Source organism: Solanum pennellii, chromosome 10, assembly GCF_001406875.1.
Source record: "Solanum pennellii chromosome 10, SPENNV200".
In the NCBI taxonomy this organism is placed as follows: domain Eukaryota; kingdom Viridiplantae; phylum Streptophyta; class Magnoliopsida; order Solanales; family Solanaceae; genus Solanum; species Solanum pennellii.
This window is the reverse complement of record NC_028646.1, coordinates 6,919,193-6,933,623: the sequence shown is the minus strand read 5'-3', so window position 1 is coordinate 6,933,623 and position 14,431 is coordinate 6,919,193. Positions and strand designations below refer to the sequence as shown.

The 14,431-nt window shown below is 29.0% G+C and overlaps 1 protein-coding gene across 1 annotated transcript; it reads left to right on the top strand.

Annotated features, from left to right (window-relative positions):
* The first annotated feature begins 5,205 nt into the window (after positions 1-5,205).
* LOC107032725 (homeobox-leucine zipper protein ROC8-like) lies at positions 5,206-14,107 on the top strand. The gene is made up of 8 exons (XM_027912478.1): positions 5,206-5,394; positions 9,592-10,101; positions 10,595-10,687; positions 10,791-11,000; positions 11,805-11,988; positions 12,178-12,428; positions 13,022-13,111; positions 13,653-14,107. Exons 1-8 carry the CDS (start codon positions 5,206-5,208, stop codon positions 14,022-14,024), a joined length of 1,899 nt encoding a protein of 632 aa, XP_027768279.1. The 3' UTR covers positions 14,025-14,107.
* The last annotated feature ends 324 nt before the right edge of the window (positions 14,108-14,431 follow it).

The following is a 14,431-nucleotide window of genomic DNA, read 5'->3' as shown; positions in this document are numbered from 1 at the left end:
GGGGGGGGGGGGGGGAGATTGACATAACTTCCGAGTAAATGAAGGTCGCCGGAAAACTTTGCTGAAAATTTTTTTGACGGATTTTGAACTTAAAATTTATATCAAATGATAGCCCTTGAAGAGCTCTACACATTTATGTAAAGGGTTTGGGATGGGAATGACCGGAACTTTATAAATCTAAGGAAAAAAAGTAACATTTCATATTTGGTTTTCCTTAGATCTACGGAGTTTGGCAATAGATATGGATGAAAGGTTTGTAGATTTAGGTAGAGGAGGGTGAAAGGAAAAGATGGTAAAATTTTATAGATTTTTCCGGCCAAAAAGGTGGTGGCCACCGGGCGGTGGTGGCGTCAGCGGTGGCCGGCCGGCGGCATGGTAGTAAGGGGAAGAAGAAAAATAAAAAAATGCTAATTTTTGGAGTTTTGTATTTTAGTTTGGGTCCAATAATAGCCCTTGGATCAAAATATCATGAATGGTTGAGATTCAATCTTGACCATTTCTATTTACCGGATCAAAATCAACTGGGCCATCAGAATTGATCTAAATAAGCCTAATTTAAACAAAATTGGGTCATTTGATCCAATAAAATAATAAAAACAAATACTCAAAATACAAATAAAAATAAAATTCCTTACTATAATATTATCGGAGTAAAATAAGCACGTCAAAAATTAGGTGTTCACATATAATATAGTTGTATATTATCTTTTCAATAGTACTAACAATACTAAATAACAATTATTTCTTGAAATCTAACAAATATTATAATTAAACTATATTATATCTGGAAAATTAACTATTAGAAAGAGCAATTGCATAGGGACAACGCATTGTCAAGAATTAGAGAGTTTTTAATCATACTTACTTGATAAATGATAATACAAACAAAAAGAAAAAATATTAAGAAAGCATGTATAAGTACATAAAAATAAAAAGAGAGACTTTAGAATAAAATATATATTACCTTCATATACTTTTTTTGTTACATGTTAGTTAATTCACAAACAAGTATGATGAAGAAGAGCATTTATAACTTTGTATGTGAATCTTCATAAAAATAAATATTAAGTTATATAGATAAAATAAAGGAAATGAAAAAATAAGGACTTGAGAATGATATATTTATTAACTTCATGTACTTTTTTTTCTTTCATGTTATTTTTATTCACAAGCCAAATACGAATTTCAATAGACCAAAATAGAGGAAATAAATATAAAAGTTTGCAATGAAATATTTCTTACCTTCATGTACTTCTTTTTTGTTGTAAACCAAATTAATATGATGAAAAGAAAAAGGATAATTGTGAATGCGAATCTTCATGAAACTAATATGAGTTTATAGGGGAAAAAAAAGGAATACCATAAGACATCATAAACATACAAATTTAATTTGAAGGTTATGGACATAAAACTTATGAGAGTTATGAATATTATTTAAAGTAAAATTTAAAGAGGCGCAAGTCATGAGTAATAACTCCTAGTGAATAAATTAAAAAATAAAAATAAAAGTACTTAAAATAAAAAAAAAATTATTATGATTTCATGATTAGAAGTGAGATAAACAAATAGAAAAAAAAATATAGAGTTTTTTTTTATATATATAAATGTTCCTACGTTAATAAAATATTTATTGTATAAATAAAGTAATATATTTTTACAATAGAATAATTAATTTGAATTAAAAAAGTCAAAAATAAATAAATTATGTTTCTCCTTTTATTATAAGTGAGATAAATAAATAAAAAATATGAAGTGTCTTTGTTATAAATGATTTGCCATTAATAAAATATTTATTGTAATAAATTTAAGTAATTTTTTTAATGATATAATACTTAATTTATTTTTAAAAATAAAACAAAAAAGGAAAAAAACTGAATGCAAATGGAGGTCATACAGATGTATCACATCACCTTGTTTATGGTCCTCTCTATATATATATATGTATATATATATATATATATATATTCATTTAATTGAAATTTATCTATTATATCTATTTATGAAATTTGATCTATGACTCAAAAAGTCATAATTAAATTTCCATTTATGAAATTTAATATATGACTCAAAAAGCCATAATTATATTTCTATTTATGAAATTTAGCCTATGATACAATTTACATAGACAATATATAAATAGCAAACCATATATATTAATCTCAAATCAAATATTTTGCAAAAGACAAAAACAAATTAAAACATATCACAATTTTTATCTTGTGTTCACATTTGTGTTCTCTAAAATTTTATCCTTAATTTTTTGCCAGATCAGATTCAATGTGTCAATCATATGTCAAGTCTAACTTGTCTTGTTTTTTACTATATAAATAGATCATTTACCATGAACTTATGACATCTTTCTCTATCTCTATTCATCAATTAAAAGGTGTGTAAGAATCTCTCTTATATATCTCTTTTCTCTTGGATTTATTTTGGTTGGTTCTTATATAAATTGATTTGTAACAATAGATAAATATATTAACACTTGTTTTTTTTTTTTTTTGTGTGTGTTCTTTTGTTTTATTGAACAAAAAATTAGTAATGAAAAATGACAGATTCGGGAGAATCAACCTCCAAAAAAATATCAGAAGGGCCAACGCAAGTCCCAAGATACTCCGTGGAACAAATTCAACAGCTTGAAGAGTAAGAACAATTTTATTACAAAAAAAAATCTTGATGTTCAATTCTCTTTCTTCTTTTTTATTTTTTATTTTATTTTTTTAAAGATATTACGCTATTTTCCTAAGAGGCATGAGTGATAAAATCAAAATCCATTAGTTGTATGCTCAAATATTATCAATGTGTATGTGTGTGCGCGCATTTTTTTTAATAATTCAAATTTAATTTTTTTTTATTTCATGTTTTGCCTTTTGTTTTTTTGCTTAAGACAATGGATAAATATAAGCCTTTTTTGGATGATAAGATCTACCATGTATATACATCTTTTATAAACAAACTAGTTATTTTTGATTATTCATTAATAACTTTAACAAAAGGAGATGAGTTTCTGTAATTTTAATGTATTTCTCATATTTACACACAATCTTTCTCTTGGTGTTTAATACCTTTTTATTGAAATTAGCTAATATAGGTTCGCGTAAAAGAATTTCACTTAAGGGTTCCACTAATCCAGTTTCACATTAAACTATTCTACTTTAGGGCTCAACTAATTAATCTAAATTTATATTGAAAAGTCCCACTTTAGGGCATGATAAATTCATATTCGCAAAAATCTCACTTTTGAAAATAAAACACTCTTGGCCAAAGCTAACAACTCCTATCCCAAGTCGCGAATATCAAGCCTTTGTTTAAGTATACATGAGGACATACCACTCTTCAATGTCCTCGGTCAGCTAGTACCCTCTCTAGGGACTAGCTTAATTATCCAAATTTACATGGCAAATTATATTCCGTTTTAAGGGTAAAACATTTTCTAAGGATGACTTTAGTTCTAACACTCGAATTTGGAGATTCCGATTAATGATAGAGAAATACTTACTAGTATAACACATCTGCTATAATAGATAAAAAAAAAATTCTTCTTTTTATTTTTAGGTTTATTGTTTTAAAAAATTTGATCAATAGTAATTGATTTTTTTTGTGTGTGTGAATTTTGAAATGAAGATTTTTCAAGAAATGTGACCATCCAGATGAGGACCAACGAGAACAATTGAGTAGAGAAGTAGGGCTTGACCCTAAACGGATCAAGTTTTGGTTTCAAAACAAAATAACTCAGACAAAGGTATTTTAATTTATTGGTCTTTTTACTATAATTATAATTATACTTAATTGATTGTTTATTATTTTGTTATTATTATTATTATTATTATTATTATTATTATTATTATTATTATTATTAATTATTATTATTATTATTATAATAATAATAGTGAATTAATATTCCTTTTTTAATATATTATTAAAAAATCAAGGAAAATGGCTAGTTAAAAGTAGTCTCGACCCATGGCAGGCCACTGAATCTCTTGTTTTAGTTCCCAAATTTGCTTCTCTAAATTTGGTTAAATTACAATAATTTTTTCCTATACAATTAATTCGTACATTCACTTCCTCTCATTTTTTGTTTTCCCCCTATGTGTACATTTTTTTTTTTTGTATTTCCATTAGGTTTGAGAATTTAGTCAAAGAAAATATGATTTTATAATTAGGAACTAGTGATTTCCCTTTTTGGATTAATGAAAAAAATCTACGCATATTAAATGGCGGATCAAATTAGGTTTAGGCCAGTCAAAATGATTTGAACAAATATACGAATAGGTTAATAGTTTGTTTTGTTTGAGCTGCACTTAGATGGACCACAATCCAATTTCCCAAGTCAAGATTACCAAACAAAATTATTTTTAAAAACTTCTTTTATGAATCAATTTGAGCTACATTTTTTTTTCAATATCAAACAACTTTTAAAAATGCATTTTGAGTTTGGCCCAAATTGATTTTCGTTAAAATAGGCCTAATCAAATTCATTCAAATTGAAGCGATCGAGAGTTGGATAAATTATATTTCAATGGAATAAGTTTTTCACCCATGCAAAAATTAATCCTTCAAAATGTATATTGCACATGAGGAAGGAAATGTATGTTGTGCAAAATTCGAACGAAAATTTGAACTTTTAAACAATGGACAAAATATTTTTCACACATCTAAAATATGCATATATTAATATCACTTTTAGTTCCTTCAAATGTAATTACATTATAGTGTTGATTCTTGTCATAAATAACTAAGTAAATACCAAATGTAATTAAATTCTAGTGTTGATTCTTGTCATATATAACTAAGTACATACACCTTCAATTAATTAAAATGTGCACTTTTGATTTCTTTGCTGGTGAATATTGACAAATTTATCATAATTATTGATTCCTGAATCACATAATTACCCAATTGTTATGTTAAGCATGTATTATATTGTAACTCCATATTTGATAATGATAAGGTTTTGAAACATTTTCCATAAAAGGACCATAATCATACATTTCAATAAATTGTAATGAAGTTCAATGTTATTCTTGAAATACCACAAGAACCAAGATCAAAATGTATCGAAATTCTTGGGACGGAAAATGAAATTAACATAAGAAATATTAATTTAAATCTCTTTATACATTTAATTAGCTTATGATATCTAATATTATTTATCTATATTTTTATATAATTAGATTTTTAATATATATATTTCTTCAGATAATGAATGAGAGATCAGATAACGAATCTCTTCAAATAGAAAATGAAAGATTTCGTTGTGACAATAAGATCATGAAAGAGAAATTGGAAAATGCTATGTGCCCACAATGTGATGATCTACCCATCGGAAAAGAAGAAAGGGCACTTCATTTCCAAAAAATGAAAATGGAAAATCAATGGTTGAGAGAGCAGGTAAATCTTTTTTTTTTTTTGCGTTTTAATTTATTTATTTTCCTTGAAAAGAAATAATTAGTTGTTAGGATTTGTTTTCCTCCCCTCTATAGTTGGTATGGACTTGTATCTGCTTCTATTTCTTTTAGGCTTGATATCCCATTCTTGTTGATGACCTTTTCTTTTAAATATAGATCTACTATATAGCATGATTCAAATTCAAGGGACCTCATCTTTAGCTATAATAAGATTATTATAATTTATAGGTATATATTCTTAAAAAGATGATGTATAGTCTATTTCAATCTTAAGTTTAATTAATACTATCTGATTCAATTTTCTTTTTCTCATTAAACTTCAAATTTTCTGTAAAATTAAAATAAGATAAATAGATTGAAACCATAAGAGTATTATATATAAAAAGTGTAATTTTTTCCATATCAAAAGAAGAAGAAAAAACTTTGCATCTCAATATAATTTTTTAAAAAAGAATTATACCAACCACTTTGAAGGAAAATATTTTATTCATCAAGTAATCAAAAGTACTTTCAATCTTACTACAAGTTCTCTCTATTCCTTTATATTTCTTTCTCTCTGTATATTTCTTTCTGTTGAAAATAATTTCCTATTTAAAATAATAAGAAACCAAACTAAACTAGGATTAAAAAAATCATTTCCATATGAACTAGGACAAACAAATCCTAACTAGGAATACATTGAAAAAAATACTAATTACCAAATTCTAAACAACTTAAGATTTCTACAACTTTGAACTACTATTCCAACATTCTCCTGTAATTCAAAGTTGTATACTGTTGCATTTTTCTTCTTGTTGTTGTAGTCATAGTAGTAGTATTGGAGCACTTCTCTCGAATCTTCATTTTGTTGTTGTAGTCATAGTAGTAGTATTGGAGCACTTCTCTCGAATCTTCATTTTTATTCTTGTTGCCGTTGTTGAAGTGGAAAAATTCTCTTCTCTTCAATCTTCAATTATTGAAACACTTTTCTTGAACCTTCAATTATTGAAATACTTCTCTTCAATTACCATTAATTTTTTTTCTTAGTTACGTTGGAACACTTTCTCTCCAACTTCCAAGTGTTAGAACATTTTTTCTCCAAACTCACATTTTTTTCTTGGTTGTGCTGAGACACTTCTCTGTAACTTCCAGTGTTGATACACTTCACACCAACAATTATTTTTTACCTTCCTCAAACTTTTAATTAGAGAAGAGCTTCTTCTCTTGTGTCATGTTTGGTTGTACCTCTTTAAACTTGCAATCTTTTTCTAACTCCTTCCCCGAGCATGCATATATCATTAGTCTAGTCTTTGTCAACATAAACATTGGTAAGCGGACGACATTTATGAGTCATAGTCGTACACCGATAATGGATTCTCTTCAAAAATAATTATTAGGATTGTAGAAGCTCTAATACTATTTTGAAGAAAATATTTTATTCATAATCTCAAAAGATCTTGAATCTTACTACAAGTTTTTTCTGTTCCTCTATATTTCTTTCTCTTTCTCAGTATTTCTTTCTATAAAAAATAACTAGTAATATCCCTATTCATAATAATTAGAAATCAAATCAAACTAGGACTAGAAAACTTATTCCCATATGAACTAGAATAAACGAATCTCAACTAGACGTGAATTAAAGAAATACTAAACAAAAAATCCTAAACAATTTAGGATTCCTTCTCCCACTTCAGATCATTATTCCAACAATATTAATTTGCATCTTAAAAAGGCTATTTAAAAAAGAAATACTATTATTATTAAGGCATAGTGTGTTTGTTTGACAATTTGTGTGGTCAATTGCGGAGTCTTGTTCCGTGAACCCTTCTATTCAGAAGTTTATAACCTTACCTTCACTTTTGATTAAGCCTGAGTCGCCTCATATGTCCGTTCTTAGATTATGCATATGAAGTGATGGAGCTAGGGAAGCTTAAAGCCAAAATTGTTAAATACCCTCGTTGGCATTTGAAAGGGAAATTCAATTCTAATGTATGGAAAAGGGTTGATTTTTAGAGTCTTGAAACAAAAAATAGTTCTCTTTATTACAAGTAACGACGTAACGCCTTCCAAGAAGGGTGTTGGAATGTGGGGCTTGGGCGAGGTTAGCAGAGATAAAGGAGAACTTGTGATGAGGGAAAGCCATGATTTGCAGACAAATATGAATCGAATTAAGGATTTAGCAGGAAGTTTCAGTAGGATTTCTCTAAAAGTTAGGGAGGAATATTAACGGAGTCAGAATCAGACATTGAGAAATTTTGAGAGAGAATAGGGGGGGGGACAAGAATAAGTTTAGTTGTGGAAGACAATTTTGGTAAAATTTGCTTTTACATTTGGGGATGATAACGGCCCGGGGCAGAACGAGGTAGGATAGGTTTATATATTTTCAATAAAAATCATGACAAGGTGGGGGATAGATAGTGTTTTATGTGAAGTGTGGGTCATGATAAAGCAGTACAAGGTTTTGGAATCTTGGAGTAGTTGTATCATATAAATTTAGTTGCTGGCTAGGAGCAAGTTGTTGGATTTAGGAACAATGGTGAAGTTTTGTTTTCAACTAAGATGAATGATCTGGTTTCTTATGACCCAAATAGTGGACAAAATACGAGTCTTGGTATTCAAGGAAACACTTGGTCGGTTTATGTTCAGAATGACATGAATCACTTATTTTTCTCAAAGGGAACAATGTTGTTCCGAGTGGGTTCTTGGGAACACTTGGTCGGTTTATGTTCAGAATGACATGAATCACTTATTTTTCTCAAAGGGAACAATGTTGTTCCGAGTGGGTTCTTGGGAACACTTGGTCGGTTTATGGAATTAATGAGTAGCAAGACCAAAAAATTTATCGATAAAATAAGGAAGAATTTGATAGTAGGTAAGGTATTTCATCGAAGTTCATGAATGTTTCAAGGTATTGAAAAGTGAAGATGTTTTATCAAATTTGATAAAAACATCTTTCACTTTCAATACCTTGAAACATCCATGAACTTTGATGAAATACCTTACCTACTGATCAGATTCTTCTTTATTGTATCGATAAATTTTGTAGTCCACGCTACTCATTAAGTCCATAAACCTTCCGTTCCTCCCAAGAACCCACTCGAAATGACATTGTTCCCTATGAGCAAAATAAGTGATTCCATGTAAATTTGAACATAAAATGTCTGAGTGTTTCCTTGAATACCAAGACTCTATCTTTTCGTCCACTATTTGGGTCAGAAGAAACCAGATCCTTCTTCCTTGTTGAAAACAAAAATTCACTGTTGTTCCTAAATCCAACAACTTGCTCCAAGCCTACTACTAAATTTATACGATACAACCTACTCCAAGATTTCAAAACTCTGTACTGCTTAATCACTCATCACATAAACACCATCTATCTGAAAGAGTTCTTTAGTCATTGTGTAAAATATGTACTACAATAATGAATATATAAGAAACAAAAAATAACGGCGAAACCTACGAGAAGTAGTGTCCTTAGACATCACAACTTAACCTATTACATATCTTTTTATTTTTCAGAATGAGAAAAAAAATGGTTGTTAAACCAAAAGGCTCAGATACCATACAATGAAAGAGTTCTTTATTCAGAGTGTAAAATATGTATTACAATAATGAATATATAAGAAACTAAAAATAGCGATGGAACCTAGGAGAAGTAGTGTCCTTAGACATCACAACTTAACCTTTTACATAGTTTAGATATACTAGGAATCTATATCTAAGAAGCCTACCCTTTACACTATCCCCCACCTATACTCGGATGAGGTGGATAGCTTTATATATTTTTCAATAAAAATAATGACAATGCGACTCAAAATTTTATATCCTCTTCTTCATTTACTTCTGTTTACATGATACAATCCAAGTTCACTACTTGATAACCCTTTTTTTGATCTCTGTCTATCTTCTCCTTGGTGTTACTATTTCTTTTATTGTCATATTCCCCTTTATTTGTTACTCCACTTAAATCATGTATTCGTTTCTGCGCGGTGCCTATGACTTGCACCTGCCCTAGACAAGAGAGATCACCTTCATCTCATACTAAACTAATTGAATGAAAAAAATTTAAATTATATACACTGACAATAAGTTATATACTCTATCCTTTATTTTTAGGTACTCAAAATTATGTCTATTAATAATAATTACATATTATATATATAACATGTCATGTGACTTGACAATTTTGTTTTTATCGCAGACCGCAAGATTATCCAAAATCATATCAAGTATCCGTGGGAAGTCTGTTGTGACGGATTCAAATTTGACACCGCCAGCTGATGAAAGTTTATTGAGACAAATTATAAGTGGCTCTTCCATTGGATATCCTCCTCCTATAAATCAAGAAAATAATAATAATTCTACTGATAACGTTCGAGCACATTCAATAAATATTAATAATATTCCAATAATTTCCCCATTAACACCAAAAAAGTTTAGTTTTCATCGCGATAATGGGGAGCAATCAATTATTTCTTATGTAGTTGTTCCTGCTATGATTGAAATGTGTGGACTTTTTCATTTGGATAATCCATGTTGGGTAAAATCATCAACTGATGAGAGGTGGCTTATTCATCGCGAGTACTATGACAAAGCATTTCCAAACCCAAATCGACCATATAAATCATCAACTGCTCGAATTGAATCATCAAGGGATTGTGGAGTTGTACCAATGACTGCAATTGAGTTGATCCAAATATTTCTTGATCCGGTAAGTTTCTTAAACATTTTCATATTATAATAGTTTTGTTCACAAGTAAGATGAGTTTAAATGACACAAACATGTACAATGAATATTTATATAGCCGACTCTAATTATATGAAATGTTTTTAGGCATGATTATTATTGTTTAAACATTAATCATATTCTAATTGATTTTGTATATGCAGATCAAATGGATGAACATGTTTCCTACTATAGTCACAGAAGCAAGGATTCTTGATTTTCTTGATTCTGGGGATATGGGAATTNTTGGAGTTGTACCAATGACCGCAATTGGGTTGATCCAAATATTTCTTGATCCGGTAAGTTTCTTAAACATTTTCATATTATAATAGTTTTGTTCACAAGTAAGATGAGTTTAAATGACACAAACATGTACAATGAATATTTATATAGCCGACTCTAATTATATGAAATGTTTTTAGGCATGATTATTATTGTTTAAACATTAATCATATTCTAATTGATTTTGTATATGCAGATCAAATGGATGAACATGTTTCCTACTATAGTCACAGAAGCAAGGATTCTTGATTTTCTTGATTCTGGGGATATGGGAATTTCAATTCAATTGGTAAATGTTAATTCATATTTAATATATTTTTCTTAAAAATTAAATATATATTAAAGTTGCTTCATAAAAAATGATCTATTTTTTTCTTGATTCTTGAAAACAGATGTATGAAAAGTTGCATATTTTGTCTCCTCTAGTAGACGCTAGAGAATTTTTCTTCATACGTTGTTGTAAACAACTTGATCATACAACATGGATAATGCTGGATGTTTCATATGATTTATTCAAAGAGATTCAAACTTGTGCACCTTCTTATGCTTGGAAGTTTCCTTCTGGATGTATAATTCAAGATATGGGTGATGGCACGAGTCTGGTAAGAATCACTTCCTCTCACAATAGCTTGAAAACACTAATATTTTGCTATGTGTGGTCTTGATGAGGGCCCGTATCACACGGGCACTGCAGAGATTTACTTTACATTTTTGCAAGAGATTGTTCAACAACTCAAACCTATATATCACTATTCACGTGTAGTTTATATTCCAAAGAGTGTTACATAGGTAAAATTTTGTAAGTATGGATACATATCTTTTAATATTGTATAAGAATCAAACTATCTTTATTCTCGATTAAATCAATCTTAAATCCTTGTGTTATATTCTTCACACTCTAAATATTTAATTTTGGATCCTTGTGTTAAATGTTTTCTTGTAGCAATCTAACTTTTGAGTTTTCGAATGGAATTTCGTCAGTTTTATCAGCCCTGAAATGTTGAATTTTATCTAGGAGAGTCGTCGACTTTAGATTCAGAGATATTTCATGGATTTGACGTCTTAAGATGTGTTGGCTTTTTTTCCACGTAATCTGATTGTGTTAGACTTCATTGTTTTTCTTTGCTTCCACATTTGTTGTTATATTTTGAATTTTACGCTGACTTGCCTTGGTGGAATAATAGAAGTGTCATCGCGTTTTTTTTTTAGTCATGACAGTTGAGGCCCTAAATGTTCAAATGTTACTAAATATACTGAATAGTTGTATCCTTATATCTTGAATAATCCTCACATTGTGTGATTCAATACTAAAAAGTATGAATTTGCAACATAGATTCTTATCGAAAATGTTTCCAATTATCAAGATTGTTTTTATAGCTTTTTTGATATGCTTTTTTCTTTTGTAGGTTACGTGGATTGAACATGTTCAAGTAGATGAAAAAAATCAGGTTAATCATATCTTTAGAGACTTGTTGTATGGTCGTCAAACATATGGAGCTAAAAGATGGATTGTTACACTTCAAAGGATGTGTGAAAGGTATAATTTTCCAGTGGATGCATTATGCCCTACTAGGCATGGTCTCAAAGAAGGTTCGATTTTATTTTCCATTCTTTGTATTTTCAGGTTTTAAAATTTTAATTTACAAAATAAGATAAGAATATGACAAATACTCTCTGAAATGTACGAGTTCCATCACACCACACACATCCTATTTTGGCAAGTCAATATTTATTTTTCTTTTGTTTATTTTTAATTTTTAGTGGTTAATGATATTTCAGAAGGACTGCAAAATGTTAAGCAGATATCTCAAAGGATGGTGAAGAGTTTTTGTGAAATCCTAAGCATGACAGAAAAATTAGATTTTTCAACTTCATCAAAGTTGAATAATACATATAGGGTTTCTATTAGAGAAAATGAAGAAACTACCCAATCAAAAGGCTTCATTGCCACTGCCGCTACATCCCTATGGTTTCCTTTTGCATTCAAAACTATTTTTAATTTCCTCAAAGATGACAAGACTAGATATCAGGTATGTATCGAACTTCTCTATGACGTGGATAATTTATATATTTTTGTGTTGTTGAATCGAAATGATGTTATAGATAACATGTTAATGTCATATGATATTGATATTAGTTCCAATGGAAGTTAGATGTTATAGTGAAATACATTTGATATAGAGAAGTCTGACGGTATGTATCTTTACGTTGTATATTAAATTTTAATTTAATGAACCAAACTTTTAATAGAAATATTGTTTGCATTATTAATTCATGTATAACTTGTTTTTAACTAAACATAAATGTACCCTATTAGATTAACTTTTTTCAATTCTTGTAAGGATTTTTCATGTGAAATTCACAAAAATTTCAATAAATATAAGATTTGGGACTCATCATTTTAAAGCTAGAATGAGTTTAGTATCTATAGCTTTTAAACTACTTCTGAATTTGTCCGATCTACTTATATTGGGCTCCTATGTTATTTTATCTGTATGTTCAGCTATTTGCAGTTTTATTTTATTTAATTATAGTCTTACAATATTCATCTCATGAATTAATTTTTGTCGATTGAATTATGAGTTTGTAAATTGTTTCATTTTGATTTTGTTTTTATTTTTAGTGGGATGTTTTTGCTGAAGGAAATAATGTGACTGAGTTAGTTCGAGTACTAACCGGAACTCTACCCGGAAACGATATTACAATCATTCAGGTATTTGTCATATTTATAGGTTGCTATTTTCTGAATGAATAATTGCTCGTGTTTTCTATCTTTTAGGTTAAATATTATGATAAAATATTAGTTGATGACCTGTAGCTAAATATGTTATAGAAAATAAGATTATTTGATAATACGTTGTTAGATGAGATAAAAAACAATATTTTTTTTTATTATTGAGGGACAATTATCATACTATTCCCTTCGTCTCATTTTATATGACACCATTTGATCCAGCACGAAATTTAAGAAATAAATGAATACTTAGAATTGTTTACCAAATTGTCCTTCAAAAGTGAACGTATTTTTCTCTCTTTATAAATGTATTAGAGTACTATTTAAAATTAAGTAGGATCAAAAAGGGTTAAAGAGAAATTGTACGTTTAAATACTTACTATATGAGGAAATGTGACATTCTTTTGGGGATTGACCAAAAAGGAAATGGTACCACATAAAATGGGACGGAGGGAGTAATTCTTAATATTTTTAGTGCTTACACTAATACTTCTTAAATTGTTCTAACATATATATGCAGTCTTATATGCTAAAAGAGAACAACATGTTACTTCTTGAAGAGTCAAGCATCGATGAAATGGGAGCATTTTTAATCTATGGACCCATAGATTTACCAATAGTCACTTCAATTGCCATTGGAGGTGATGCCACAAAAGTTGACATTTTCCCCTTAGGTATCATCATAAGTCCCGATGGCCGCCTTGCCTCGGAAAGGGGCAATAATGGAAGTGAAAAAGATGGTTCTATCTTGACAGTGGCTTTTCAAAAATTGATTTGTGCTAATAATAATCCAGTCTCCCAGGAACAACGTATGGAGGCAGTGACTTCAGTTCTTAACCTTTTGAGCTCTACAGTTTTACATATCAAAGCAGCATTGGGTTGCTTTGATTAAAAATGTGATGTTTTAGTTTCAAAGTTGTTATTTTTGTTTTTTGGATATTTAAACTTAGAAAATTTCATATGTTTGAAGGATGATACATTCCCTTCCTTTGACTTATAAAATATTAAGATCATGAGATATGTTATTGCTATAATTTTTTATATTGATAAACTATCTGGCCAGATTAGAAAAACCTTCTTAAGTAGAAATGTGTGGCTTTGAAAAAATATATACTTCAAAAAGTAGCAGTTTACATTTGGCTAATCGATTCGGAATATAGTTTTTTTGCATTATATTTGTTCTTTGTCATATTACAATTATAAGTGGAAGTCTCATTACACATTCATTTCAAATGTGTAAAACAAAAGAAGAAGAAAATAATATTGATGAGTTATGAATTACTACTATAAATGTAAGCT

Bases quoted from the DNA above. Each gene is read 5' to 3' on its own strand.
- LOC107032725 (XM_027912478.1), top strand. From the start codon at position 5,206: ATGAATGAGAGATCAGATAACGAATCTCTTCAAATAGAAAATGAAAGA. The intron at 11,989-12,177 runs GTTCGATTTTAT...ATGATATTTCAG, and splicing joins TAGGCATGGTCTCAAAGAAG to AAGGACTGCAAAATGTTAAG. The intron at 12,429-13,021 runs GTATGTATCGAA...TTTTATTTTTAG, and splicing joins ATGACAAGACTAGATATCAG to TGGGATGTTTTTGCTGAAGG.